The sequence below is a fragment of the Hippocampus guttulatus genome, chromosome 16, assembly GCF_054856545.1.
Source record: "Hippocampus guttulatus isolate MCC_2025c chromosome 16, RoL_Hgut_1.0, whole genome shotgun sequence".
In the NCBI taxonomy this organism is placed as follows: Eukaryota; Metazoa; Chordata; class Actinopteri; order Syngnathiformes; family Syngnathidae; genus Hippocampus; species Hippocampus guttulatus.
In genome coordinates, this window is record NC_141276.1 from 10403065 (window position 1) to 10430935 (window position 27871).

Here is a 27871-nt window from a genome sequence, read left to right on the forward strand (position 1 = left end):
TAATCCTGACCTGTCAATAAATACACCCACTTTACGGGTTGAAGTCTGGGGTTCTTAGCCAGACAGTTGGAATCGCCCAGACAGAATAAACCCGGTTACCTCCACCCAACCTTGATGGGTCTCACACACACCGACAGAACAATTCCCAGAGAGAGCGAGTCAAGGGCAAACCTGTTGATCTGAGCTACAGTGAGACCTGTAGCAGAACGCAACTAAGAGATTGTGATGACGCATTAGACGGCGATGGGAGGGGGAGGGGGGGGGGGGGAGTGTCTGTGGAGTTGCAGAGGGTCCGGGAGGGAGGGAGGGAGGTTTGATGCACAGAGAGGAGGGAGGCAAGCGTAGAAGGGAGGGCGAAGAATAAATCCTCACTACATAATCATTAGAGCTCACAAGCCCTTTCTGTGACACGCCGCGCTGCACTTGCGCTTAGGAGTGTCCGGCGAGAGCCCCGCTGATGGTGGACAGCGGGGCACAGGTGGGAGGAAAGGAGAGAAACCAAACACGGGACAGGAAGTGAGTGAACCATCAAGACAAAAAAAAAAAATCAGTTGAAAGGAATTTTCCAAACTCAGACGACGGTCTTGCTTACATCTGTCCCCCCCGTGCCGTCGCCATCTGTCCGGCTCCCTTGCCTGGGGCTTGCTTTGATGGAGCCGGAGCACCAGGCGAGGGTGAGGAGGGGAGGCTGGAGGAAGAAGACGACCGGGGTCACCCTGAAGGATCAACCTCAGAAGGACAGGTGTCCCCGCAGAAAGACGGAGTACCACTCGGAGGAGGATTGCTTTTGCTAAGTTTCTGCAAAGCTCTTTGGAGGTTTATTTCCCCTTCCAAACATCGATCCCGAGCCCAAGACCGGAATTATTATTCTCCCAGAGGTGGCGAAACAGCTTTCAAATAAAAGGCTATTGCACGCTTTAAACACCCTGTGGGACGTTTTTACCTGAAATCGCTTTCCTGAGCCATCACGTCTCACCTTCCCAACCGGAACATTTAGCCTAAAGTGAGCGTGAAGAGCCACCATGTGTTAATTTGCTCGCTCTTGATATCGCTCCATCACGTCGCATCATCAAGCCCCCTCCCACTTTCTCCCCCTTCTACCACCTCCAACCCTCCTCTTCAGCAGCCAGTGATAATGTGACCTTCTGCCAAAATGCTGGAAACCATGCCGCCGCCGTCGCAGCGGGCTCCTCTGTTGCTGCTACTGAAATAGACTCAAACAAGCGGGAGGAAGAAGCGCCGAAAAGAAAGAAGAGGGGAAGAAAGCGGAGGATCAAGGAGAGGAATGAGCGCTGACAGTTCCGGGCTGGATGTGGATCGCCGACACAGGTAAGAACCTTGTGATCTGTACTACTCGATAAGAGATGCACTTCATAAAGTAGCAAGGAGTCACGTGGAAATTGTCTAGTTTTGGGGGTTTTTTTGGAGTCAATTGCTTGGCAGAGGAATGCGGGTCCTCTGCAGGGAATCACACATCCCGCAGGAGTGTGTCGAAAGGTGTGCACGAACTGTTGCTTTAACTTAGCGGGGGGGGGTTACGGGCAGTAGTAGATCGATGAGTCATTGTAAACAGTCCCGAGCAGCTCATCGACGGCAGCACAGTCGGCGCTTAAGAGGCACTTTGTCAGGATGTGAGAGCTTCCCGTGGAGCTTGAAGGGTACGCGCCGGCACTTGTAGCTGCTGACAAGCACACGGCGGCGTCAACCGATATTCAAGCGGAGCCGTTGGTCACCGGATTGATCAATCTGAACACGAAAGGCTTAGTTAAGAGGGGGAGGGGGGGGGGGGCACTTAACATCGACTGACCTCAATTGTTAACCAACTTCCTGAATCTGGGCATACACTGAAAGATTTGACAACTAAATTGCTTGTGTCAGAAAGTCAACGCTAACGAGTGCTCACGTTATAGAAAGCAACTCAAAGACACAAGTGGACTGTTTAGTGTTTGAGTTGTTGCCATGCCGCTTACGTCCTGTAGATGTCAGTAGTGGGCGTTTCAAACTGTTGGCAGTGACTAAAAAAAAACAAAAAAAAAACGAAGATATTCCCACCATCTGTGGACTGGGAATGCTAAGGCTATAAAGCTAACAACATAGCAATCTGCTTATTATGAAGAAAAGGCAAACACAACAAACACACACCATAACATTTCTCATCAAGAGACCTCGGAAATCCACTTGTAACTTTTAGCCCAACTGTACTATCATGGTCGAATGAATTCCAGAGTCGTTCATACAACAGGTTGGGAGCTAGCAATTCAAACAACCAATGACAAGTCCTGAAATTAACAAAAAAAAAAGACTAAGCCGACACAGAATCTGATTTTGAACGAATTAGTGTAACGCGTGGTGTCCGACTGCATTGTGTTTAAAAAATATTATATATATTATATAATTATTAATACACTCGGCAGGATTTCTCGTTTTGGTCACGTTCAATCGTCTGAATCACAAAATTTGACGAAAATAGCAGAAAACTACGTCCTCCTGGTCAAATATATTCATAGAGCGTACCCCTCCCCGTGGACATCAAGAGAAAAAAACGGGGAAAGTCAAAGGCGTGAGTTCAACTTAAAAAAAGGCAGTGCCACATGAATTATTGAAGTAGGGCAACACGTAAAAATGTTTGTTCCACCCTTTGATAATGGAGGATATTAGTAAATGTCAGATGCATGCAACACTTTGTTTTTTTTCTTTTTACTTTTCTACCCCCCCCCCCCCACCCCCAATTCTGCTGCTGTAGACTGCAAATTTCCCCAGTGTGGGACAAATAAAGGTTATCTTATCTGAACTTATTTTTCATTTCACAGGTTTTGTGCGATTTAGAATGCAGTACAGTATGTATTTATATTATATATGTTTTATTACTGGCCCTCTTACATTTGACCCGGTTCACACGAGATAATTGGGCTGTTGTCAAAATTTTGCCGCATCCCAATTGAGTGTGACAAACATCATGTTTTGGCAGATTATCATCTAAAAAAATAGATTAAATATTCCCGCGGTTTCAAGATTTACAACCAAGATGATCGGTGCATCTTGAGACAACCATCAATCCAAGAAACTATCAGCCAAGTCGACAAAAATAAACAATCAGGCTTTCATGAATTTTAGAGCGCTAACAAGAAGAATTCGGAAAATGGTTCGTAATGGGTTGACCAGAATTGAGTTTAATCACATAATTCAATTCAGACACCCTTTTTTTAGGACGGGGGTGAGGAAGGGATATTTTTGTGAGGGTTCAATACCCCCAAGAGCTTTTTACGTTAGGAGGAAAATAATTCAAGCCAGCAGCCTTTTCTCCCCCCCCCCCCCCCCCCCCCATTCATGAAACAATTTAGTGTCCTACATTCGATCCGGACACCGCTGACCTGTCGAAATCCACACGGATTATTAGCCGAATACTCCCCGGCCTCCGTGGAAATGGGGTGGAAGTAAAAATAAAAAAAATCCCAAAAAAAAAAAAAAAAAAGCAGAACATCTGAAACACTAACTCTCAAATGACACCCCAATAATGAACCAGGGATAAAATATGACTTGTTTCACCTGAGTATGAAGGGGGCGTGTAAACAGTGGCTCGGCAGTCCGGCAGGTGACGAATGGCTCTTCATTACGCTACTTCAAGCATGTCGCCGTTTGAGTAATTAGATCTCGCACAATGTGGATGTGTAAAGACAAACACATACTTTACAAGGCGGCGCAACAGCAGTGCTGATGGACAATTTTTTTGTTGTTGTTGTTTCGGAATACTTTGCACGTACTGCAAACGATGGACGCTTCTCGGTATGATGTGGCGATAAACTCGGGAGTCCGAACGAAAAGAAAATGAGTTTCTTGGTCAGCATGTTTCTTGGTCAACAAGTTTGCCTCGCTGGCTTTTCGTAGGCAGGCAGAAAGCGTTTTGGGAGTTGATCACAAACACGGATGAACCGACTGAATTTATTGATCGACGAGTTTAGTTTTGATTTGGTGCATCAGGCAAATTTACTGATCAACAAGTTTATTTTGCAACGTTGGCTTTTTCAGAAAGGTTTTCATATCCGAACAGGGAACATTTGTGCTACAGTATTTTTTAATTTTAAATTATTTTTTTTAAGAAATAGCAAACTGGTTGTTTTGTAGAGCCCTGTGTCAAACTCAAGGCCCAGGGGCCAGATCCGGCCCGCCACGTCATTTTATGTGGCCCGCGAAAGCAAATCATGTGTGTCAACTTCCATGATCCTTGCTCAAATTTGGACCGAAATATCAGAGTGTCATGTGTCATAAATAAAGTTGTGATTTTGCAATCATTTGTTTACCCTGTCGACACTCACTTAGACAATTTTCAAAACCAGTAATGGACACGGGAAATAGGAGTTTTAACAATTTGCCCGTTGAAACGATCTAAAGGTTTATTTCACGGTCTTTAGCATTAAATCCAAAAACACGACCGAGCGGCATTTTCGCGTTCCTATCGCAGACTGACATGAGAGATTGTGGATTTTATGAACAAATTTGATGCAAAAGGCTCCGACAGATTTAACAGCGAACATTTCAAGCGTTAAATTTGACTGTCTTTCGCAGGCAATAAAGTTTGTGTCGGATGTAGCATACATCTGGTTGTTACTCCCCAAATGACACCTTGAGTGCTTGCGCACCGTCACGTGTTCATAAGAACGAGGGGGGGGGGGGGTTAAGGCTGATATCACCAATCAGGGAACACTAGAAGTCATATTGTCAGGTGTCAGGTGGGGCTTTCTCGCACTCGCCTCTCCAGAGTTTATGGCTGCGCTCACGGGCACGCCAGAGTTCCCGACCCATTTAAATTCATAGCGCGGCATCGTTCGCACCTCCTCAAACGCATCGTCCCTGCTGAGAAGCAAAACTGACACGCCGCAAGCGAAGGGGGGGGGGGGGGGTTTGTGTGTGTGTGTGTGTGGGGGGGATAACAGGCATCGCCATCCTTATCATTGTACTGGACGCCAAGCATGTGTTCACGTGTGGCTCGGCTGGGGCCATGTGAGCGTTGTCATGGCAGGTAATGGACAAGCGTCATCGCTGGGAGACGTTGGACAGCGTCAATGTTTCACACGTAGCCTCGGGCAGTTTGGAACCCGCAGGAAACTTTTGTTTGGGGTGGGGGCATTTATCTATTTTTATTCCTCGAGAAACACAAAGCGAAATGATGTCGGTCGTTTGTATGGATTAAGGCTAACGATTTATTTCTTCTTCAAGCTGCTATTTTTAGAGTTTTCCAAATGAAAACAGTCAACAAATTCTTTTGAAAATGCACCCCCTGAAGCCAGTTTGACTTCACCATGAAACTCTGCGAGTACGCCCACAAAAGAAATTCTCAAGACGCTGTGCCTGACAAGACACAGAAGTCTGCCGTTTTAGTTTGGAGCGCCCAAGTTAGGGTCCACGCAGACATTCAAGAAAATTCAAACTTGAAAACAGTTTCACAATATTGAATTTAGTTAGCATGAGTATCATGAGGAGAAAAAAAAACAAGTCTCATGAAGAGAAAGTCCAACATTTGGCCTCGCAGCTGCCGTTTTAAAGTCATGAGAGGCTTATCCTCGGGATCACCCCTCAAAATCTTGGGATGGTGGGGGGAATTGAGCCGCCAAAGCCAGTTTCACTTGGCAACAGGAAATCTGGGACGCATGTCAATCGTGAAGAAATGCACAAAAAAAGCCTCAACAGGCCACGCCTGAAATTTAACAGGAAATCACCCATCTTGACCTCGAGCCACCATTTCAAAACACAATTGGCTGGGTAGTGCCACTTGGAATTTGGGCAAAAATCTGTCCCAAATGTGAAACGTGGTATCACTAGAAGATCCACCCCAAAAAATTATATATATATATATATATATATATATAAACAAACATGCACAAGGCATGAAAATAAATGGCAAGTGAGCCATTTTGACTTCAAGCGGCCATTTTAAGGTTATTAACGATTATACTAGGAAACTGGCTCAGTCGCACCTCTTTGAATTTCGGGGAAAATCAGCCCCGAAATTTTATTATCAAGATGGAAATTGGTAGGCGCGTCTCCCATAAGGAGACACACAAAAAAAGTCTAAAGAAGCCATGCCGAAAACCCACTTGAACTTTGCCATGTTGGTTTGAAGTGCACATTTGAGGGTCTTTTTGGATATTTCCAGATGACCTTCACAGACTTGAAAGAATTTGCCCGCGAGGTTTACTCCGAATGCTACCAAATTTGAACCACATGTACTCGGCAGTCAAAAAATGCTACAGTGAAATAAAATATATTTTGTCATTTCATGTGCACACCGAGCATCGCGATGAAGTTGACTTGCCATAAAACACGAATAAGTCACAGTTTGACCAAAGGACGTGTGCGTGTGTGTGCGCGCACGTGCGCGCGCGTGTGTGTGATGATAAATGCAGCATCTCATGACTGAAAACCAAACTTCCTTCAGATTCGTTCATACTCTCATTGAGACCTCCCTCTGTTGCATTTGTCAAATTGAAGGGGGCTCGGAAAGCCCATTTTTGCGACTACAAAAAAAAAAACGTCCCAAGAAGTCCTTTAAAAGTAAATGATCATTCATTGTTGAGAAGGGCGTATATTTAAGAGCTATGACGTCAACCAGATTTGTCCCAAAATAAATTCGACCGCACCAAGTCAGGTGGAAATCGGCTTTGAAATTTAGAGAGGAAATCCCTCAGACGGGAGCTCCGTATTAAACTCAATTTTGCAGGCGGCCGTTTGAACAGTGGGCTGGAAGGAAACATTGTAAAGTAAGGAAATAAATAAATAAACGACGCAACTACCCCCCCCCCCCCCCCCCCCCCCGCTCGTCCACGACAGATTAGGACAAAAGTGGTCTGCTCATATGTGGATTACAGGTCGTGTATGCGGTTGTGCGTGTCAGGGGTCAGCTGCATGTGTGTGGGCAGCCGTCCAGTCCACGGTGACAGCTGGACTGGCAACGGGGGGGGGGCTCTGGTTCTGGACGGCGCAGCCACGGTATCAGATTAACACGGGCCTTACACTTATCCCTCGTTCCATATACCGAACATGGCTGACAGCGGAACGGTCCAAGGCCGCCCGCCCATCAGTCACCTGTCAGTCAGGACCGTCGGGCGGGTTATGGCGCAGGTCAAAGTCGGAATATTCATGTCGGAACAGGTGCGCGGAGGCCTCTAAGTGTCAGGTAAACATCAAACCAAATGTGGTAGGGGCGGAAAAAAAATGGATTACAGTGACTGTGATAATCTGCAGCCAGCAAACACGGCGGGCAATCTGTTGGTGACCAAGCAAACGCCACCACACGCTACAACGACACGATCGGTGTCCTTGAATGGAGACAATAATGTTTGGATGGCTCCGCTGAGACATCTGTCATATAACGGCGTGCCGTTGGGATTCCAGAGAAAGAATCGCAGTAAAAAGCAGAACGAAAGCCCTCTAACTGCCTTGGCATTTTCGAGATGCTGATTCTGTCTCGTCCGCAAATCAGAACTGCTTGGTCCAGCTCTTCCATTTCCCACCGGAACGGTAAAATCCGAAAAGAAACCTTTTAATCGGGGCTCGATGTTCACTTTTTACTACCCCGAACACCAGGTGTGCTTCTAAATCCCAAAATCAAGTGGCACCTTAAGAATTTTAGGAGTACCAAACATGAAATTGTCTTTAACCTCCGTTTTACGTGGCTCGCGAAAACAAGCCATTTTAAAGTTAAGAATTAAAAGCCTGAACTGTGCTTGCCTGACGGTTTATTGTCATCAACAGCTGGTCTCGTCTGCGACCCGTGTTAGCCAATCGGCTCCCCCCGTGCACTCGTGTCTTGTGCAGGTGTGCCTCGTTGTCCCGTTTGTCTATTTGTATTTGGGTGACTCTTGGTAAACTCTCGTCCTTTTTTTCATGTCTCATGTCTTGTCACCTGCCATCTGCCGCGGAGATTCTGCCCCCGATAGTCTTAGTTCACAGGTGACAAACTCAAGGCCCGTGGGCCTGGATCTGGCCCGCCACATCATTTTATGTGGCCCGCGAAAGCAAATCAAACATGTCAACTTCCATGACGCTTGCTAAAATCTTGACCAAAATTTAAAATTCCTATGTGTACAGTAGTAAATAAGAGACATACTGTAAGCATTTTCTTGTTCCCAAACCCCTCATTACAGTAACTTAGAAATAGTTGAATAAATTGTTATTATTGACTTTTTTTATATGGTTTTAGTCATAATGGCTCTCGAAGGGAAAGGGTTACTGAAATGTGGCCCCCAACAAAAATGAGTTTGACACACTTGTCTTAGTTACTCCATCGTTTGCTGTTCTTACCTTGCCACTTTTCAATTATCGCTAGTTTTGCACTGATCTTGGTGCTACACCACTAAATGACATGTGGTGCAAATTGGCCCGGGCAACCGGTGTACAGTTAATTCAAGAAAAAAAAAATGTAATCATGTCTGGCTAAAGAGATCTGTTCTTTCTTTTGTCATTCTCTCTCACACTTTGCAGTCGGCTACCTTCAGTGTCAAATGCAGAAAAAAAAAACCCCCCGCACGCTGTCGATTCCTGCAAAGGCCCGAGTACCCTTCAAAGGAATTAAATGAATATTTACAGGACCAAACCCCCCACTGCCGCACGTGCGCACATCGCGAGCCTTTATTGGCACTCGTAAAAATCATATTTGGCGATATTTCCGCCAGGTCAGGCTTTCATCCAATAACACTAAATCACATCTTGTCTCGTTAATGATGAGGCAACGGCAAATAAAAGTCCCGCTTTCCGTGTCACAGCCGAGCCACCCCTTGCTGATGTCTTAATGGGTTTGATTAAAAGCGCCAAGTGGCCCCTCGCTGGTGTTCGGTGTACTAATGAATTAAGAATACATAAGATAAGACGGCCGTGATTAGCGCGGTGAGAGAGATGCAGGGATGAACCGGGAGGGACTTTTATGCTGTTGTAAGGGGAGTCGACCCCCTGGTTAAATAGCAAAGCAGCGGGAAGTCGGCTGCGCTACACCGCAAATACTTGGGGCTGATTCTAACCCTGGCAGAGAAGCTGCAGCTCCGGGTGTGTGCCAACACACACACACACACACACACACACTCGCGTAGTCAAAACGCTTCACAGATCAGTTAATTAGCTCTGCATTGAAGCAGATTAGGAGCAGAGTTGAACATGTAAACACAGACTCAACGAAGGACACTTGATCGGCCTTGTGTGTCAGTGGGGCTCTTAGGAGCTGGCGAATGACCCTGGCGAGGCTCGCGTGGTATGAAAAAAAAGAAATTGGTGCCTTACTGTAATGCCCTTTGCGTGTGGGCAAGGAGAGCCACAGACAGACAAATTTCAAAAGGAGAACTCTTACAAGGAGTGACTTTGACTCCAGCTTATGATGTCACACACTAGGCCACGCCCCTTAGGCCCATCTCACACACACCGCGCGATGCGGCCTGGAATGGACCAAAGCAAAAGGCGATTCACCCGCATGCACTGGGTGATTGAGCCCTACACATCTGCTGAAATGCTACGACAGGAATTTGTGGCCCCACATCCTGGATTTTATACTATAGTATATTACTCTTAATGACCCACAAAAACATGTTGACCTTCGGCCACTCTTGGAAAGCTATTTGCCCAACACCGCACACTGCACGAGTCGGTTCAGTCAAGTTTGGCCGCATTGCTCAGTACATCGGAGCCCCTGAAGCCAGTTTCACAAAGCACAAGGACATTTGGTAGACATGTCTATCATGGGTAGATTTGCCACAAAAAAAATAAAAATCCTCAGGCTATCAGACCTGAAAAGAGACAGAAAGTAGAGTCTGTCGTTTTGGTTTGAGGCCGCCAATTTAGGATCAGTGCCACCTCTGAGAATTTTTTTTTAATTCAGCCAGTTTCACATGCCTCCGTGATATTTGGGAAACTTTTCTATCATGAATAGACCCACGAAAAAGTCTGAAGAAGCCACGTGTGTTAAAAGACACGGGAAGTCTGCCATGTCGGTTTGAAGCGGCCCTTTTGGGGTAAATTGAGCTGTTTCGCTTCTAAGATTAACTTCTCTAAGACATCATGTCTGATTGCTACTAAATTTGAATTATGTGTATAGAAATTGCTAGGAATTTGAGTTTGACAGCTTGCTATAAAACAAACTGGCTGAAGTGTTAACCTGCAATAAGCAATTTCTTTGAGACGTTACTAATTTCCCTGAACTAATCGAAGGTCGACCTTTGTCAGATTGTGTTCATCTTTAGAGTAGAAGACGTATCCACTGAATTTCTCGGGCCCAAACTGAAATATTTGAAGCTACGCTCTGATCATCTTCTCCTCACTTAGTCCAATGCGCATTTCCAGCGGGTAGATTTGTGCTTCTGTCCATACGAAAGCATATTCACCTAATCAAAGATGTTCCATTTACGCCAGTAGATAACACGCGGGCTGATATCTTGCCCGTCCAGTTTATCAGAAAGTCCAGCTATCAGTAGTTCTTCCAGCTCAATGAATATACATCACAGTATAAAAACCTCAGCAGTCATTTTCCCTTCAGTCTTTATCGACGCGCTTCGAACAGACGAGACAATATTTGCTGCTCCCTTCGCTTTGACGCGAAATGGAAGCAACATGAGCGAACGTGTCCTCTGATTACATTTTCTCAACCCGTCTTTATTCAAAGCACTGATGCGGGAGCGCACTCAATCTGATGCGCGGCAAAGTACCTTTTGCCGTGTCACTTTTCCAAAGGGGATGGGGGGGACATCCAGTGACAGTGGTACCTCTACTTACGAACGTCTCTTCATACGAAATTTTCAAGTTACGAAACACCTCAACAGGAAAATATTGCCTCTTGTTACAAAAGAAATTTCAAGATACGAAAGGTAAAAATACAATATGGGCTGATCCCCGCAGCTCCGAGTTTCCTGAACACAACATATTTCTGCTTCATAAATATTTATGTCTGAATTTTGCGGGGCTTGAAACGGATTAGGGCATTTACATGGAAAACGCATCTCTACTTACAAAATTTGCCAGTTAAGAAATTTCTTCCAGAACGTATTAATTTCGTAAGTAGAGGTACCATTGTATGTGTTGGCCGTATTCGTACACATGCGCTTTAGTCATTTAGACAGTGGCAAGACTGAAGCACTGGAAGCCAATGAATCATTATACTGCCACAGGTGAACGTTTTATTTTGAAAATGTAAATTGAACGACTGATGTATTTGAAAATTCAGCCCAAGAAGTCTCATGAAGTCATGCTTAGAGAGAAACAGGAAGTTGAGTCCAAAATGACCATTTTAACCCTTTCAGGGACAGCGGTTAATCCAGTGGACAGCTTATCACGTTATCGGGTTACAGGGTGCGTGAAAGGGTCGGGGACGCTTGGGCCATTTCTAGCCATCCGACTTGTTCTTGAGATTTTGTCGACCAAATTTGAACATGTGATTATTTCCGACAAAGAAATGTTTATATTGGAATACTGTAATGAGATCAAAAGAAGAGTTACGAGTGCCAATTTGACCTTGATTCTGATGTAACGAAAAAAGAACGGGGATGAGCTGTATATGAGATCCAAATGTACTACTTGAAATGAACTTTTCCCCCCAAAAAAAAATGTTTCTGTCAGTCTGCTTTGTCCCCTTGTCGCTCAATTTAACTTTGCCTCGAGGACAGATTGGATCAACATCAAATAAGCCAAATATAATTACAACCAAGAAGGATTAGATCACTCAAAAATAAATAAATAAATAAAAAGTGGGAACATTTGCATTCGTGACAGGAAACTTCGAAATGATCCATCTCTTCAAGGAAACGACCTTTTGCCCTTCCTATTTTTAGCATTTTTTAAAAGGACACAAGCTTGTTGGTTTTCAATATTCAGTGTCAACGCCAGTTTGGCTTTCATGCTCACATAGACTAAATTTGTTTCCTCAGCCGAACAGCACACCCTCAATTTCCGGCATGTTTTATTTTTTCTTCTCCAATTTGTACATTTAAAGACGCTGACTTTCATGAAGTGTCGCTTGCTGTCAAAGCATGAAATCCGCGCGGCAGGCGAGCGAGATGAAAGCACAACCGAGCGACGACTTCCATCTATTTCGGTCGCGAGTTCATGCTCAACAAAATGGCGAGTCCACGCCGGCCCGCCGCTGGTCATGTATCTCGGCTTTCAAAAAGGGATGTCCCCGGCTGACTTTTGATATCCTTGTCAGGCTACGTGAATGTTTTTTTTTTTTTTAGGATCTTGCCAGCTGTAGCTTGGTAGTGAGCAAAATACTTTGCTATAAACTATTTTGTAGGGACCGGCACACGGATAAAACACTTAATAAAGCAATTACTCCTCCCTATATTTGGTTTGAGACACTGATGTGATTGAAGTCGGAAAAGGAAGAAATGTGATTACAAGAATGAAGTCCTTTTTTTTAGAATAAATTTTCAAGAATATACTCGCGTCCTATTTTTTGGTGAGGGGGAAGGGGGAGGAGGAGTAAAGGTGTCTTTCTGAGAATAAAAGGCATTTGATTACAAGACTAAAGATGCAATTTGAAAAATCGGACTCCCCCATTTACTTCAATTTAAATATGAAAAATAATTCTGAACAGATTACGACTTATTATTCCAACCTGATACGTCCTTTTTTCTTGTAAAGACAATGAATTTTTTTTCTCGGAAAAAAAGAAATCTTTGTCATTTCTCCTCTTTCTCTGACCAAACGTCTAATGATTTTTTTTCTTTAAAAAATGTAATTGAATTCTTGTTAGATTTTTTTTCATCCCAACAAATTCTTAGTCTAACCCCTAAAGTTTGACTTTTTTTTCCTTGAAAATGTGTGATTATTCTCTCAAGGTTGCGATTTTTTTCATTCTGCCAAAATGTATTTTTTGTTGTAAAAATGACCACTTTTTTTCCTGTGACAAAATACATCTTTGTATTTGTGAACATTAGTTATTTTTCTTTAAAAAGTTTTGAGATCACAGCACACAACTAAATCTCTTTTTTTTTCGTGGTATGGCTTTTTGAGACTTTTTTTTGCGGGTCTATTCATAGTAGATATACCTCCCAAATTTCATGTAAATAAGCGAAAATGGCTTTCAGGGCAGAATTTTCTCAACATTCCTTGGCCGCTATTGAGCCATAATTTTTGTTCACAGCGCGTGACGGCAAACTCTTTAGCAAAAGAAACGTCTTAAGACTATTCATTTCAAACCCGTCTGCCAATGGCATGCTGCAAAGTGAAACTGGCTTTGGAGGCTGAATTTTCATTGTTCATGACCCATGACAGCAACATTTTAGATGTATTAAAAAACACTCTTTTGGGGCACGGCTTCTTGAGTCGTTTTTTGGGGGGCGGGGGGAGATTTTTTTTTTTTTAGCTTGTGAAATTGGGTTTGGACGTATGTTGTGATGGACAGGTGGACACAGTGGGAAACAAGAAGGTTCTGTGCAATGACATTATCCACGTTTCAGCTGCGACAGCACGAGAATAGTTTGGGGGTTAATGCCTTTGACGGGCAAGCGTGCTACGTGGTGCAAATACTTAAAAGGCTCCCGACCTTGCACACGCTCAATCAAGACAGCCAAACAGCTGAGGCAGACACGTGAAGGTCGAACACGACACAGGATTCAGAATTAAACCAAACGGGAAACGAGTCATCAATAACTCGGTGACAGGAGCTCATCGTCACCACGCACGCGCCGGCCAATAATTACAGTTGACTTTGACGAACAATTTTTTATTATTATTATTTTTTTAACTTGTGCGACGGTGAGCCCCCGTTTATCACGAGGAATACAGTACGTTACAGACCGACCTGCAACAGGTGAAAAATCGCAATATACAAAAGTAGCACACTACTGTATTGTTCATTCATTCATCTTCCGAACCGCTTGATCCTCACTAGGGTCGCGGGGGGTGCTGGAGCCTATCCCAGCTGACTCCGGGCAGTAGGCGGGGGACACCCTGAATCGGTTGCCAGCCAATCGCAGAGCACACAGAGACGAACAACCATCCACGCTCACACTCAAACCTAGGGACAATTTAGAGTGTTCAATCAGCCTGCCACGCATGTTTTTTGGAATGTGGGAGGAAACCGGAGCACCCGGAGAAAACCCACGCAGTCCCGGGGAGAACATGCAAACTCCACACAGGGAGGCCGGAGCTGGAATCGAACCCGGTACCTCTGCACTGTGAAGCCGACGTGCTAACCACTGGACTACCGGGCCACCCACTACTGTATTGTAAAAAGCATAATTCAACAGAATGAAAAGATCAAACAGTTTTTGCATCATGAGTTCATGCGTTCGGCTCCTTTTGGTGTGGCGTTATACATGAAGATGGTTACAACTGATCAATAAGCTAATTAATTATTTTTTTTTGCACAGGATAAAGAATATGCATGTGCTTGTGAGTGTTGCTATATTGTTAGCATAAATGTGCTGCTGCACCTTAGTGTGATCAAATATCTGTTGCTTCAAGGTGGAACCCCTCAACATTGAGATTAATGCAAGTTTCATTAGCCATTTAGCGTGTTAGCATTAAGCTAATGCACATTCACCTGACACCTATTTGGCTGAACACACGCGTGATTCTCTTTGTTTGATGTTTATTTTTTCCGTTCATTTCCTGCTGAAAGTGACAATTAACAGCATGAAGCAAGCACTTGCCCTCAGTTAAAAAATTATTCACCATTTGCCGAAAACGCTGCCGCTCAAAACTCAAAATCTTTGCTCATAATTTAAGACCAAAAAATGACTAAGAAACAGCTCGTACGGTTTCTTGGAAGACTCCTATGCCGAGTCACTCGTAAATCGAGGTACCGCTGTATATTAGAACACCAAAATGATCAATTAAACAATATCATTTCGTCTAACAAAAGTCCACGAGTTTAATGCTAACACACAAGCTAATTATATTAGCATCCGACAACTGCTCCTTTAACACACACGTAGCAGCAACGTATTCCGTATGAACAGATTTTATGACAATAATCTGAGGCAAAATATTGTCTTTGCAATCACTGGAGTTTAGTTGGCGGCCTTCTCTGCCTCTTGCTCTTAATTACGCTGCTCCTCCTGTAAGTGCTTCCTGACGTGTTGCGACACAACATGGCACCACACTTCGGCGCCTCCATGCAACCTCGTGCACATGCCAAATCTGATAAATTTATACTCTACAATCAAGCCTGACGGGGATTAGCGAGGGATTACGATATAGTCACCACAGTGGGACGCCATCACATGCTAGATCAGATCTCTCTGGCGGGGGGACCGGCATGCGATGCGCCTGCAGGTCTTCCCAGTGCCACTTTGACACCTTTGAAAAAAGGTGGCAACAATGTTGGCAGGACGCTCCTTCTGCCGGGGTCGTCTTCTGTGCTACCGTCGGGTACGACGGCGATGCATGACAAGTTTTGGAAGCAATAAATTCAGTTAACGCTGGAAAATCCAGTCCCTTAACAAGGTCACACAAAGAGCTCGGATTAGCTGAGAGGCCAACTTGGCTGTCGGAGAAATTCAAATTTGCATCTACCAACGGGGAAAGAAACCAGAGCGTTTGGTACCGGCGGTAGTAAGGGTCCGCAAGCCGTAGCAATATTACAGTAGGGGAATCAAGTTGTAACTTTTGAAATTGTCCTGTTAAAATGTCATAATTGGACTTGAATCCGATTACGATCGTGGAAAGACATGACTGTATCCCCAAAAGATTGCGACTTTTTACCCCGACAAAATGCGTCTTTGTTCAAGTAAAAGTTGGCAGCATTTTGCTTGAAAAAAATAGGACTTCAAATCTGGAAAAATATATATATAATAAATAAAGTATTTTAATTAGATTGACTTTTTATCATGAAAAAAATTTCGCATTGACCTTAAAAGGTTGGTAGATTTAGATCTTGAAACATTATCATTTAAAGATGTACAGATTCGATATGTTTTTTTCATCAAAACATGACTATTCCTCAGAAGGTTGAGTTTTTATACCGATAAAATATTTGTTCTTGAAGATTTTTTGTTTTCTTTAAAAAAAAATAAATTTGAACTCTATTCCCATATTATGTTTTTAAAATTTCCGACAAAATATTCATTCAAAATTCATAAAGGTTTTATTCTTGATAGAACACACCTCTTAAAGAGTTATCCGAATGTAATGTAACATGATGAATCTTTCTTGGCAATTTTAAAGTCCACATCTGCAGTTACATTTAATTCAAAGTGGGTACTTTGGAAGACATTTTCCCTTGGATCCCAAAAAGTTTGAGAACCTGCGATAATGATGTCAGTTCACGACAACTGCCAAGTAGACCGTTGGCAGATTAAGTCTGAAAAATGAAGCAACGGCCTCGAGCGTAATGTCACGAGAGAGAGTGGGCTGACAAATCCTCTTGTTCTCCATTTGTTGCATTAAACACTGGCCTCCATCTGTTGTGTTGGAGCACACGCCGCAACAGCAGCCAGGCGGCAGATGCCACCCTAAGAGTCCCGGTCAGTGGCCCCGCGCTGCACGCCGGCCTGACACTCTAAAAATACCGCTCTGAGCTGCCGTTAATGGCCTCTCCGTTACGGCGCAACGAGCAGCACCGGGGCCGCTAAAATAAGACAATGAACTGTGGTGTGGATGACTGCGTATTTGCACAACACAACTTGACGGTTCAACTGATTTCAGAGTGGGGCAGGTTGACGACCACTGGGCACTGTGCGGTACTCGAAGGAAAAACGAGCCCAACATGATCAGTTTTTTGAGTCAGAGGATGCAAAAACCTGCAGAGAAACGAAAAAATAGACGATATTAATATCATGCCATTGAGGGTCAAGGGATGGGCCACTGGGGTGAGACCATCTGACTTACCGTATTTTCCGCACTATAAAGCGCTTCGGACTATAAGGTGTACCTTCAATGAGTGCCCTATTTTAAAACTGTTTTTTAATATATATATACTGTATATTCAAATATATAGGGCACACTGCATTATAAGTCGCATAGAAGCTACAATAGTGGCTGCAGTTGTGTTCTGCATCCACTAGATGGAGCTCCGCTAAAGGGAATACAATCAAACACCGCTTTATTTATATAGCACTTTCACAACTGCTGCAGCTTTTTTTGTCCAAGAAATCAAGATGTTGATCCCTATATAAGGCGCATCGGATTATAAGGTGCACTGTTGACTTTTGAGAAAATCGAATGCTTTTTGGTGCCCCTTTTCGTATGGAAAATATGGTACTTTTGTATAAATTTCTCATAGAGTCGCTGAATGTTCAAAATAAATAAAACAACAAATGTAATCTCTTGAGCAAATTCTAAGTCATCCCAGGACGAAAGTAGTCACTGTTACAAGGACAAAGCCGTTTTTTGTCAGGATAAAAAGGAATGTGAAGATATATTTGCAAGGCTAAAAAATGTGTAAAAAAAGAAGGTATCTGTATTTTGTCAGGATGACAACAAAAAACAAATGAGAATTTTTTTTCCAGGAAAAAAAAGTGGTCATTTTTCCAAGAACGAGGACGCACTATATTCTGTCTAGCATACAAAGTCATAATATTTACAATAATTTTTTTCAACAATAAAGTCATAATGATGACATGGATGAATGGATAAAACGTCATAATTTTACTAGATTCAAGTGTGTAATAAAAAGTCTTTTTTTTTTAAACAAGGGAATTCTATACTGTATATTTTTGTGTTTAAACAAAAAAATACAAAAAACTATTCGCAACATAATATAGCATAATTTATTGCAAATAATTTTGAGTGACACCCGTGGAGAACCACTGAAGTAAATAAAGAAAAAAAACTATCTGATGTCAGTGCACTCTGTTGACCCCTTCCTGCAGGCAATAGGTGACTGAGATGGGCGTTCGTTTGAGCGCCTCCTTGTGGTGGCCACCGCTGTTGCTGCTACTGCTCTATAGCGCCACCCTCCGCTGCTCAGCCAGGCCCTTCGGGATCCCGGTGCCCGCCGTGAACGTGGCGGTGGTTTTCAGCGGCTCGGCCTACCAGTCGGAGATCAAGGGGCGGCTGAGTCGTGAAAACTTCATGGACCTGCCCCTGGAGGTGAACCCCATCACTGTGCTGGTGAACAACACCAACCCCAGAGCGCTGCTCACCCGCATCTGCGACACGCTGTCCACCAACCGCGTCCATGGCGTGGTCTTCGAGGACAACGTGGGTTCCGAAGCCGTAGCCCAGATCCTGGACTTCATTTCCACTCAGACCGGCGTGCCCATTGTGGGGATCAGCGGAGGCTCTGCCGTCGTCCTGCCTTACAAGGTCAGAACCAAGCTACGAGACACACAGTTTCCTGTTGTGCCCAGGTCAAAACCCAACTTTAGCATCAAAAACCACTCAATGTTTGCAAATAAGCTAGCACGAAAGTAGAAAGGCTAACACAGGTGACTCAAATTAACAGGAGGAAGTTGCCAGATTGTGTCCTGTCGGTTCAAGGTTTTCATCCATTCAATTTCCGATCCGCTTTATCCTCACAAGGGTCGCGGGGCGTGCTGGAGCCTATCCCAGCTGTCTTCGGGCAGTAGGCTGGGGACACCCTGAACCGGTTGGCAGCCAATTGCAGGGAACACACAGACAAACAACCATCTGCGCTCACACTCACACCTAGAGACAATTTTGAGTGTTCCATTATCCATGCATGTTTTTGGAATGTGGGAGGAAACCAGAGTGTCCGCAGAAAACCCACGCAGGCATGGGGAGAACATGCAAACTCCACACAGTGCACTGTGAGGTTGATGCGCTAACCACTCGACGACCGGGCCGCTTCAAAGTTTTCATTTGAACCCAAATCCCAAAGCTTTGCTTTGAATGCTATGAGTAGAAGTGCAGGCGAAACTAGCACCAGGAAGACGACAGCTGATTGGATCCGTTTTGGTCCACACCTCAAGTTGAATGTAAATCTTGATGTTTTCCTTTGAGAACCTGAACGAAAAATGCCAACAGTAAATTGAAAGTCCACCACTCATCCAAGTGAAAGTCACCCAATGGCACGAGGTCGGGTCCGGAGCTCAATATGAACCCAAATCCCTGTGCGGTTCTTTAATCACCCTAACCAACGACCTTTTTGAAAGCCAACCAGACCTCACCTTCATTGACCCAGCATGACACGCATGGGTGGATTGGAGATCTGTTTATTTGGTCTGAACAAGCTTGCTGACCTTTCTTTTGTCTGGAGAGACCTGACTCCTATTAATCTTGCTGTCAACGGCATTGACTACGGCATGGTCCAAATCGCAGACGCCCGTTTGCATGACATCAGCGATTTGGCGAGCAAACTATTTCAAACGGCCATCGAGTCGACGTTCTTATCGCAAAGAACCCAAAATTCATATTCTCTTGATGTCAACCCACCCAAAGACTCGGTCAAGGATAATTACAGTGCTTAACACAGGATGAAATAACAGCTAATTATCTCACGTCCGGTCCTCTGAGTGCTAATTAGCTCAACCAAAATGGACATCAGTCATCTTTACATGACTTTGCGTGCTACCAGACAACTTTTGCAGGCTGTCATTTTCTTTGATTAAACTGTGCTGATGACAGTGGTTCTCAAACTAGGTCAAAGCCGACCAGCGTTGTGCGAGCTGTAACTTTCCAACGATTGCGAGTGTTTTCTAAGGTAGCGAATGTTGCCTTTCGCCTGTACTTTTCTGCCACAAGGGAATTTTAAACATGTTGAAAATGTAGCCGCGACAAGTAAAAACCACAAAAACTGTTGGCGAATGTCCGGCAACCCAGAACCCCTGATGAGAACGCAACATTCGCTAGCCTCGAAAACACTCGCAAGTGTTCGCAGCTCTGTGGCATAGCCATCGCTTGAGAAGAGTCAAAATACTCTTCCGTGTGGGTAAGGAGAGCCACAGTCGCTGATGCACTTGTCACCATTTATGAAACGGCACAGTCAATCGCACAGTACCGAGCGGTGATACGAAACACTTGCAAGGAGCGTCTACAAGCCACAACTCGAGTAAGCGGAGTTACGAACTTGTTCATGGATCGATGGAACAGTATCTGCTTTAAAAAACAAAATTTGTACGTGCAGTTTCTCCGTGTTAGCAGAGGTTAGCAACCAAGCCCCGATGCAAACAGCAAAAATCGTATCAAAGTGTGCAAGCCCTTAATTAACTCTTTAATTCCACAAGATGTACTTGTACCTCTTTTTAAAATTAGGCTTCACCTACCAAGGTCGTACTTGTACGTCTAAATCTTTTTTTTGCGTCACAGAGAGGAGTAGGGTCTGATGCAATCTGTGAATGAGAATAAGCCGTTTGCATTGTAAATCATGTAAAAAAGTGACCAGTAGGTGGCAGTGGTGCCTCACGTGCTTGAAATGCATGCTTTTACAAAAAGCTTTTTTTCTCTGTTTTTTGCCCAGGAATCGCCATTTTCATGAAATTTAGCCATTTTGTAATGCCGATTGCTGAAGAATGGAAAAAGAAACATTTTTTTTTTCTACAGAAAGAAGAGAGTCCTAACTTTATTTTGGTAGGCTCCATGTTTATATAGCATTCGAACCAAATAGTCTGTGGGCCTTGCAAGATCAGTCAAAATCCAGTAAAAGGCTGGGATTGAGGGGGTTGCTCCAGTGAAAATGGCTGGGATTGAATGAGTTCAGTGGTATCTTGACTTCTGAATTTAATTCATTCCGTGAACAAGCTCATAACTTCATTCACTTGTACATTAAAATCATGTTTTTCCCCCCACTAAAATAAGCTGCCCTCGGCTCCGCGCTCGTGATTTGTCATGTTGTTGCGGCTTGTCATATTTACGATTCTAGCAGCAAATGATCTCGGGAATAATTAAGAGCAAAACATGACTGTAGACTTTGGCGTCTGCTCCTTTCGCTTGAATCAAATTGCCCTGATTGGATTTGTTCACATTTGGTTCACCCCAGCAGGACCCCCAATATGCACATTTGCACGCTTGCGTCCGACAAGAATACCTCATTATCACGGCGTGAGCGGTGCGAAACACGGCCTGAAAAAAATGACGATTACCGCTCGGCCGGTCTGTTTTGCACCGAATGGAATAGTGGATGCGTTTGACATTGGGTTGACCTTGTCCTCGCGCTGGCCTCTGGGGTGTGATAGCTCTCAGCCGCTAATGCCTCCCATTTCTCACCTCCGTTCTTAACGCCTCTCTTCCAGGTGTGACCCGGTGGGAATATATTAGCCTGCAAACAGGCGTATTACGAAATGGGCGCGCTGCGACAAAGGCGGCCGTTGAGATGAAATAGGACTGCTCGCCAGTAATTAGCGAGAGAGGAACGCTAACTGCCGGCGGATACATCATGTGGTGATATGCCAAAAGGTCCTCACAAAGTCTAATTGCCAGTGTCATCTTTTGTCTTGGGTAATCACGTACCAGGTGTGACAAGAGAGAAACGAGACTGCTATTACGTCTCAATACTTGCAAATATGATGAAAAAGTTCCTTGTATCGTTGAGACGCATGTAAATGCCCGAATCCATTCCAAGTCCCCCAACAAACACATGTTACAATTAGATTATTGTACAATAAATTAGAGTTGTGCATAATGTAAAAAACAAAGAATAGTGTAAAGAATAACAATGATGGTCATTTAACTTTTAACTGCATCCTTGTGGTTTTTTGCGTCTCTTTAGTTTGTCTCTCAAAAGTGTTTTTTGCCTGGCGTTTTGTAAAGAACTGATGCAAGGACATTTGCTTTTGTCGGTTTTTAACAATCCCTCGAAAATGTCCACGGCAAACATCAACATAGTGAGCGATCGCCCGACTGGTGAACCTTTTTTCTGGGTGATTCACATTTCCGTAAAATTATCGGAATGCCTCATGGCCCGAGGGGTGAATGACGAGGAAGCTGCAAAGACACATATCCATCTATTTATCTATCTACACACAAAGACACGTATGGTAGAGGTACCTCTTAGCCAATGGGATGCCAGGATGATGCTAGGTAATAGCCAATGGCAGAGCAGCTGTAATTATGTTGAGTTCAGGAAACTCGGAGCTGCGAGGAACAGCCCACACTTTATTTTTACCTTTCGTATCTTGAAATTTCTTTCGTAACAAGAGGCAATATTTTCCTGTTGAGGCCTTTCGTAACTTGAAAATTTCATATGAAGAGACATTCGTAAGTAGAGGTATGGCTGTATTGACACTTCCTCTGATTTTCATTGCAGTCACGGCCATGTTTTTATTCATTTTTAATTCCCAATGAAGTTTTGTGTATGTCCAAGAAAAGTGCCCACTCTTGGGTTGAATTGAATATATTCCAAAGTCCATGTTACTATGTTTATTCTGGTCACAGAGACTCTTTGTGGTCCAATTCGGAGCGCGTCTGCAGTTTGCTAATCTGGTTCGGCTCCAGCCATGGCAAGCGATCAGGGAATCGTGTGTCTGCTTCGGGTTGCCGGGCGGGATCTAGCTGACGTGGGGCTAGGCAGGATGCCGCAGTCGGCCCATATGTCGCGGCCAAAGAGCGGCAGCCGGAAGTCACTCTTTGCAGAAAACCAAGCGGAGATGGCAGCACTTCACTCGTGTCGCCATACCCCCTTTTATTCATTGCTCTGTTCGTTTTTTTTGTTTTTTTTTCATTGTGCTTGTAAGCCTCTTCCAGCCAACTGATATCAATCTCCGCCTTCCTTTAGCTTTTTTGGACGCAATCCCGAGTCTATTAATAGAGCAACCCGAGTCATTCCAGTCACCTTCAGTCGAATGAAAGTGTTTCAGTGCAGGTAGGGACTCCATATGGTCCCTGTTAAGATTTATAAAAGTGCCGTTTCGCCCTCCCGCAAACAGCTGTTTGCAGATAATCGCCGCTTTGCCGCTCTTGTCGAACCCTCATCGGGTCTGACAGCCGCTAATCTTGCAGCCGGGCAGAGCTTTTTCGCATGCGAGCGGAGACCTTTCCGAAAGGTGTCTTCACGCCAATTGTCGTGAGGTGGGCACTGAAGGAGTCTCCTGCGGGGCACGAGCCGAGTTTGTCCATGGGATGAAGCGTTCTCGTGAACATATTTACCACTGTAAATGTAATCTGAGCGCGGAAAAAGCTAAGCTTTCCACTCAGTGACGTTAATCTTCTTTAGGACTACAGAATGTTACTACAAGCTTCTGTGGAAGTGCGTCTCTCCGTTCCGGACTACGGAATTGTTCTCACAATCTAGCACATTCTATGTATATAATGAGGAGAATCCTGGAAGGTGTGATGACAATCGAACAGTCTCGCAGAAATGAATATGGCCACCACTTGAATTCAACTGTGAGAACAGCGGTCCCCAACCTTTTTTCCCCACGGACCGGTTTCATGTCAGACAATATTTTCAGGGACCGCCTTTTGAGGTGTGATGGACAAATACAACAAAATAATATTATATGACCTGCATGAAAACGGTGGTATTTTCGAAACATAATGACACGAGGAACTTCCTATCTGGCCGCAACAATTTTAAACGTGCCTTCAAAATAAGATACACCGCAAATACAAAGTGCATGAAAAATACGACTCACCATCGCCGCATATTATGCAGAGTGGGCCGGTCATTTTTCAAAATAAAACATCTTTCATATTCCAAAATAAATAAAAAGGCACTAATGTACTGTAAGTTCTTTATTCTTCTGTGCGGCCCGGTACCAAATGACCCACGGACCGATAACGGTCCGCGGCACAGGGGTTGAGAACCTCTGTGTTGGACGACATTTATAAAAGTCAATGACTGAACTGCTGTCCACAGTGCGTGTTCTTGCAGCTGTTGCAGCTTCACGCATTTCTACAGTTGATGCATCTCTTGTTAGAGGCAATCTACGTTTTGTTGACAAAACTGACTCTGATCCAAACTAATTGAAAAGAGCAGCAGAAAAAAAAAGGACTAGTGAGGGATCCCTGCTACAATTCAGAGCACATTGGGGCGGCCAGCGGCAGTGCCCCGGGCCTGTCGTGTAGCGGGCTATCAGTCAACTCGGTGTTAACGGAGTCTGATTGACTGTGTGAGAAGCTTGGCTCTGGCAAAGAGTCACGTTCTGACCCGGTAGGGCAATAAAGTGAATTGTGCTCTGCCGCAGCTATGCACGGACGTACACCAATCAGCCTCTGGTGGCACCTCCCTTACGCTCAACCATTTCACTGATAACTGAAATTAATTTACTGTACTGGCACGCTTGGAAGATATAAATACGGTGGTTTTAATTAAGCAAAGATGAAATGAAAAGCAAAGATAATGTTCCTATTTTCCAGTTTGCTGTAACTTTTAGGACATAAAGGAGCAGCCAAGACAGCGGTACATTGACTTTTGGAAAATGTCCCCATATGCTCTTATTGGTCTTGAGAAAATGAAATACTTGGGGGTTTTGGCATAACAACTCTAAGCACCGAGACTGAGAACAGTCAAAGTAGCGCTTCTAACCTTCATCATTCCTGCCATGATATCACATCTTGTTTCATACACCAAGTGTACCGTTTTAAAAATTAATTTCCCAAAATATGAGACTTTGGATACTAATGTAGGAGACTGAACCGGTTCAGAATTGTCTATGTTGATGTTTAAAGAAAATATCCTTTGTTGTGTGTTCACAAACACCCCCATTGAATTTATTTTGTCATTTGCTTGCTAGATTTTCTGTTTTGGTTCACTGTATTCGATTTTCTTAATGTCGTTGAAGGTACCATTAATTTACGATTTTGGAGGCTGTCTTTGAACGAAGAAGAGAAGGCAGGAAGTGTCTGTCTTCATCTGACAGCTTTAAAGAATTAAAGTGTACGTTAAAAAAAAACAACATTGCAACTCTTTTTGTCGCGGAGCTGAAACACTAACATTGGAGAATAATTACAGTGCTCCTTTAGCTTTCACCTTGATTCAAAACTAATTCGGTCTTAAAACAAAAAAGCCATTTTATAGCAACTGCGACCTCTCGAGTCCCGATACATCCCCCTGAAAGACTCCTGAGAAAGAGAGAGAAGCGTCAGAAGCGGCGGGTTCTTCACACTTGGAATTCATTTTTTTTTTTTATATCTCCGACTTGATCTTCCATCATTCCTGCCGCGATGTGGAACCAATGGTAGCCAAAAACAAGAAGCTTTAAACAGCCTCATCAGCAGAAGATGTTTTTTTCCAAATGAAAATTGAAAAAAGGCCTTTGTTACAACAAATCGTGGGATGATAACTGCAGCCGCGTTATACATTGTTGTACTTCCTGCCGTAACTTGCGAAGCCCCGCCGCAGTCCCTGAGCACGTGGTCTGAAAACATGTCTGGTAAACGGAAGCATATTTCGCTGTCTGCGAAGGCTGAAATTGTCTCTCACTGTCAAAAGTGAGCTCTCCCAGACGAAGCTCAGCCTACACTTCGTAAAATGGTAACAGTTGGCCTGGTCGGCGGTACTGGCAGTTGCCTATGGCGGGTAACATTTGCTGACTGAATGTTTTCAGAGATGAAGTAGGGACACCGATCAATGTTCATACTCTATTATACATCATAGTTGGCGGCCATTTTGTTGGAAATGGTTACAACGAACTACCGTTATAACGTATAGATTCCTTATGACCTTCGAGGTACAGTATGTTGTAATGAACTTCGACGATATTAAAAACAACAAAAATGTGATTTGGAGGGTGCCGGAACAGATTTAATGGCATTTCGAAGGATGGCAAAATTATTTGATATGCGGATGTACAGAGTAACGAGCGTGGTCACGGTTCGAATCAAACTTGTAAGTCAAGGTAGCACTGTATATACTTGGAATGGCATTGATCTTTGTGCTTCTCTCCGGTGGTGGTTGAAAAGGAGCGAGAGAGAACTAAGAGGGGTTTTTTTCCCAGCACTCAGCAGCGTGGAGAAAGTGGGTGGATTTAGCTGTGACGTCGGGACTCATAAGATGCTCATACATCACCAGGCGGTCTCTCAAGGACACTGAGGAGCCAGGCGGAACAAGATCACAGACCCGCACGCAGTCTCGGGGTACTTGACCCCACTCTCGCCTCAGTTGTGAGGATCCCGCCCCCCACCCTTACCCCGCTCACTAGAGCGCTTTTATTCCCCCACGGAGGAGAAGGTCAAGATCATCCGGCAGTTTTTAAAACACAACGGTTCAAGAGATGCTAGGAAAAGTCCCAACACCAAAGACACAAAATTGTGCTTGGAGTCTACCCATAATTCATCATAAAATGGCATCATTCCACCAGCACCGCTATTCTAAAGCAACTACGCTGATCTCTGCCTTTTGACAAAGGACCTGTTTAGACCATATGTACGTGCGTATCTTCAAGAAGCCAGATTTTCACTGTTCTGAGATTTTTTTAAAAATTGATTTGTCTATTAACAAGTGATTTAATCGTGATAGGTTCTCGGAAAAGCAAACGACATGAGTTTAGGGGGCTTTGAAAGGGTACATTGCTCTCAGGCTGGCTGTACGGAAGATCAGGGTAAAGGCCCAGCAGTGCTTTTTTTGGACATTTTTGTGGTCAGCATTCTATTAAAACCAGATGATTGGCTAATACTTCGGAAAATAAAGTTCCGTGCTATAATCCGAATTTGCCGTGACGACGAAGTTCTTTAAGGACCGACACCGCCATGCACTCAGTCGTATGACCGCATGCACCAGACCATGACGCCCAGATCGTGGCATATCTGACTTCGTCCCATCTTTGATCGTGACAACGAACTGATTCCACCAGAAACACCGTCTTCCGTATAGGACCTGAAGTTCAGTAAAAGACCACTCAAGATTTTGCTTCGCTCTGAATATTTTTGGTCATATTAATTTTCAATGAATCCTCCGCCAAGGTCGCCGATGAAAAAAGGGAGACCCGTGACACGGATGGTAGCATTCCTTCTGTATTTGCAAATAGGTGGACCTTGCCTTGGCAAAAAATAAGACACGTGCTTTTAGGTGATGAAGGAGTCTGGAGCTCCGGGAGCACTTAGGCACGTCTGAATGGCCAAGAGTCACTTACGAGATGACGGAGAGGTTCTCACTGAACATCACAGTACAGAAATTAAGTGTTTATTTGGCTTGTTGATGAACAGCAACTGCATTAACTCCTGAGTGAATATTTCATCTGGACCAGTGGTGGGACATAACAAAAGACAAGTACTTTCTTCCCGTCCTGCTGCACCTGCGGCTACTTTTAATTGAGAGTTTATCGATCTTAGGTTACCCACACCTGCCCAGTGAGTGTGAGTACTTCTGTCACCTCTCATCCAGGCGTGATTTTTCTTCCGCTAGGGCGAGGGCTCCAACTTCCTGCAGTTGGGCTCGTCCATCGAGCAGCAGATCAACGGCATGTTCAAGGTGATGGAGGAGTACAACTGGGACAGCTTTGTGGTCATCACCAGCCTGTACCCGGGCTATGAGGCCTACGTGGATTACGTCAAGGCCTACATTGACACCAGCTACTTCATGTGGGAGCTCCAGGACGTGCTGATGTTCGACATGTCCGCCGACACCACCAACGACATCCGGGCGCGACGGCTGTTGCAGCAGATTGACGCCCAGGTGCTCCTGGTTTACTGCTCCCACGAGGAGGCCCAGTACCTCTTCACCATGGCTGCCGAGGCCGGACTGGTTGGGCCGGGCTACATCTGGATCATCCCCAGCCTGGCGGTGGGCAACCCTGACATGTCACCACCCGACAGCTTCCCAGTGGGGCTCATCAGCATCATCACTGACCGCTGGAGGCTGAGCCTGAGGAAGAGGGTGCGGGACGGCGTGGCCATCGTGGTGAAGGGCGTGCAGAGCTACCGCAAGCAGAGGGGCTTTTTGCCGGAGGGACACAACGACTGCCACAATCCTGTCAAGACCCTGGCGACTAACGACACGCTTTTCAGGTAAGCATGAGACTTTTTATACCTTGAAGGCTGGCGTGGAATTGACGGCCACGTGACGATGACATGCTCAGATAGTGAAGTTAGCGCAAAAACCTTCAGCTTCAGATTT

The 27871-nt window shown here is 44.5% G+C and overlaps 1 protein-coding gene across 1 annotated transcript in view; it reads left to right on the forward strand.

The window, feature by feature from the left end:
* Positions 1 to 364: 364 nt before the first annotated feature.
* grin2ca (glutamate receptor, ionotropic, N-methyl D-aspartate 2Ca) overlaps positions 365 to 27871 on the forward strand; it is a 47145-nt gene continuing 19638 nt past the window's right edge. The window contains exons 1-3 of the mRNA XM_086133655.1: positions 365 to 1329; positions 17790 to 18225; positions 27161 to 27762. Of these exons, the coding sequence (XP_085989781.1) occupies positions 17806 to 18225; positions 27161 to 27762 (1022 nt within the window). The 5' untranslated portion in view covers positions 365 to 1329; positions 17790 to 17805. The remainder of the gene's footprint in view (positions 1330 to 17789; positions 18226 to 27160; positions 27763 to 27871) is intronic.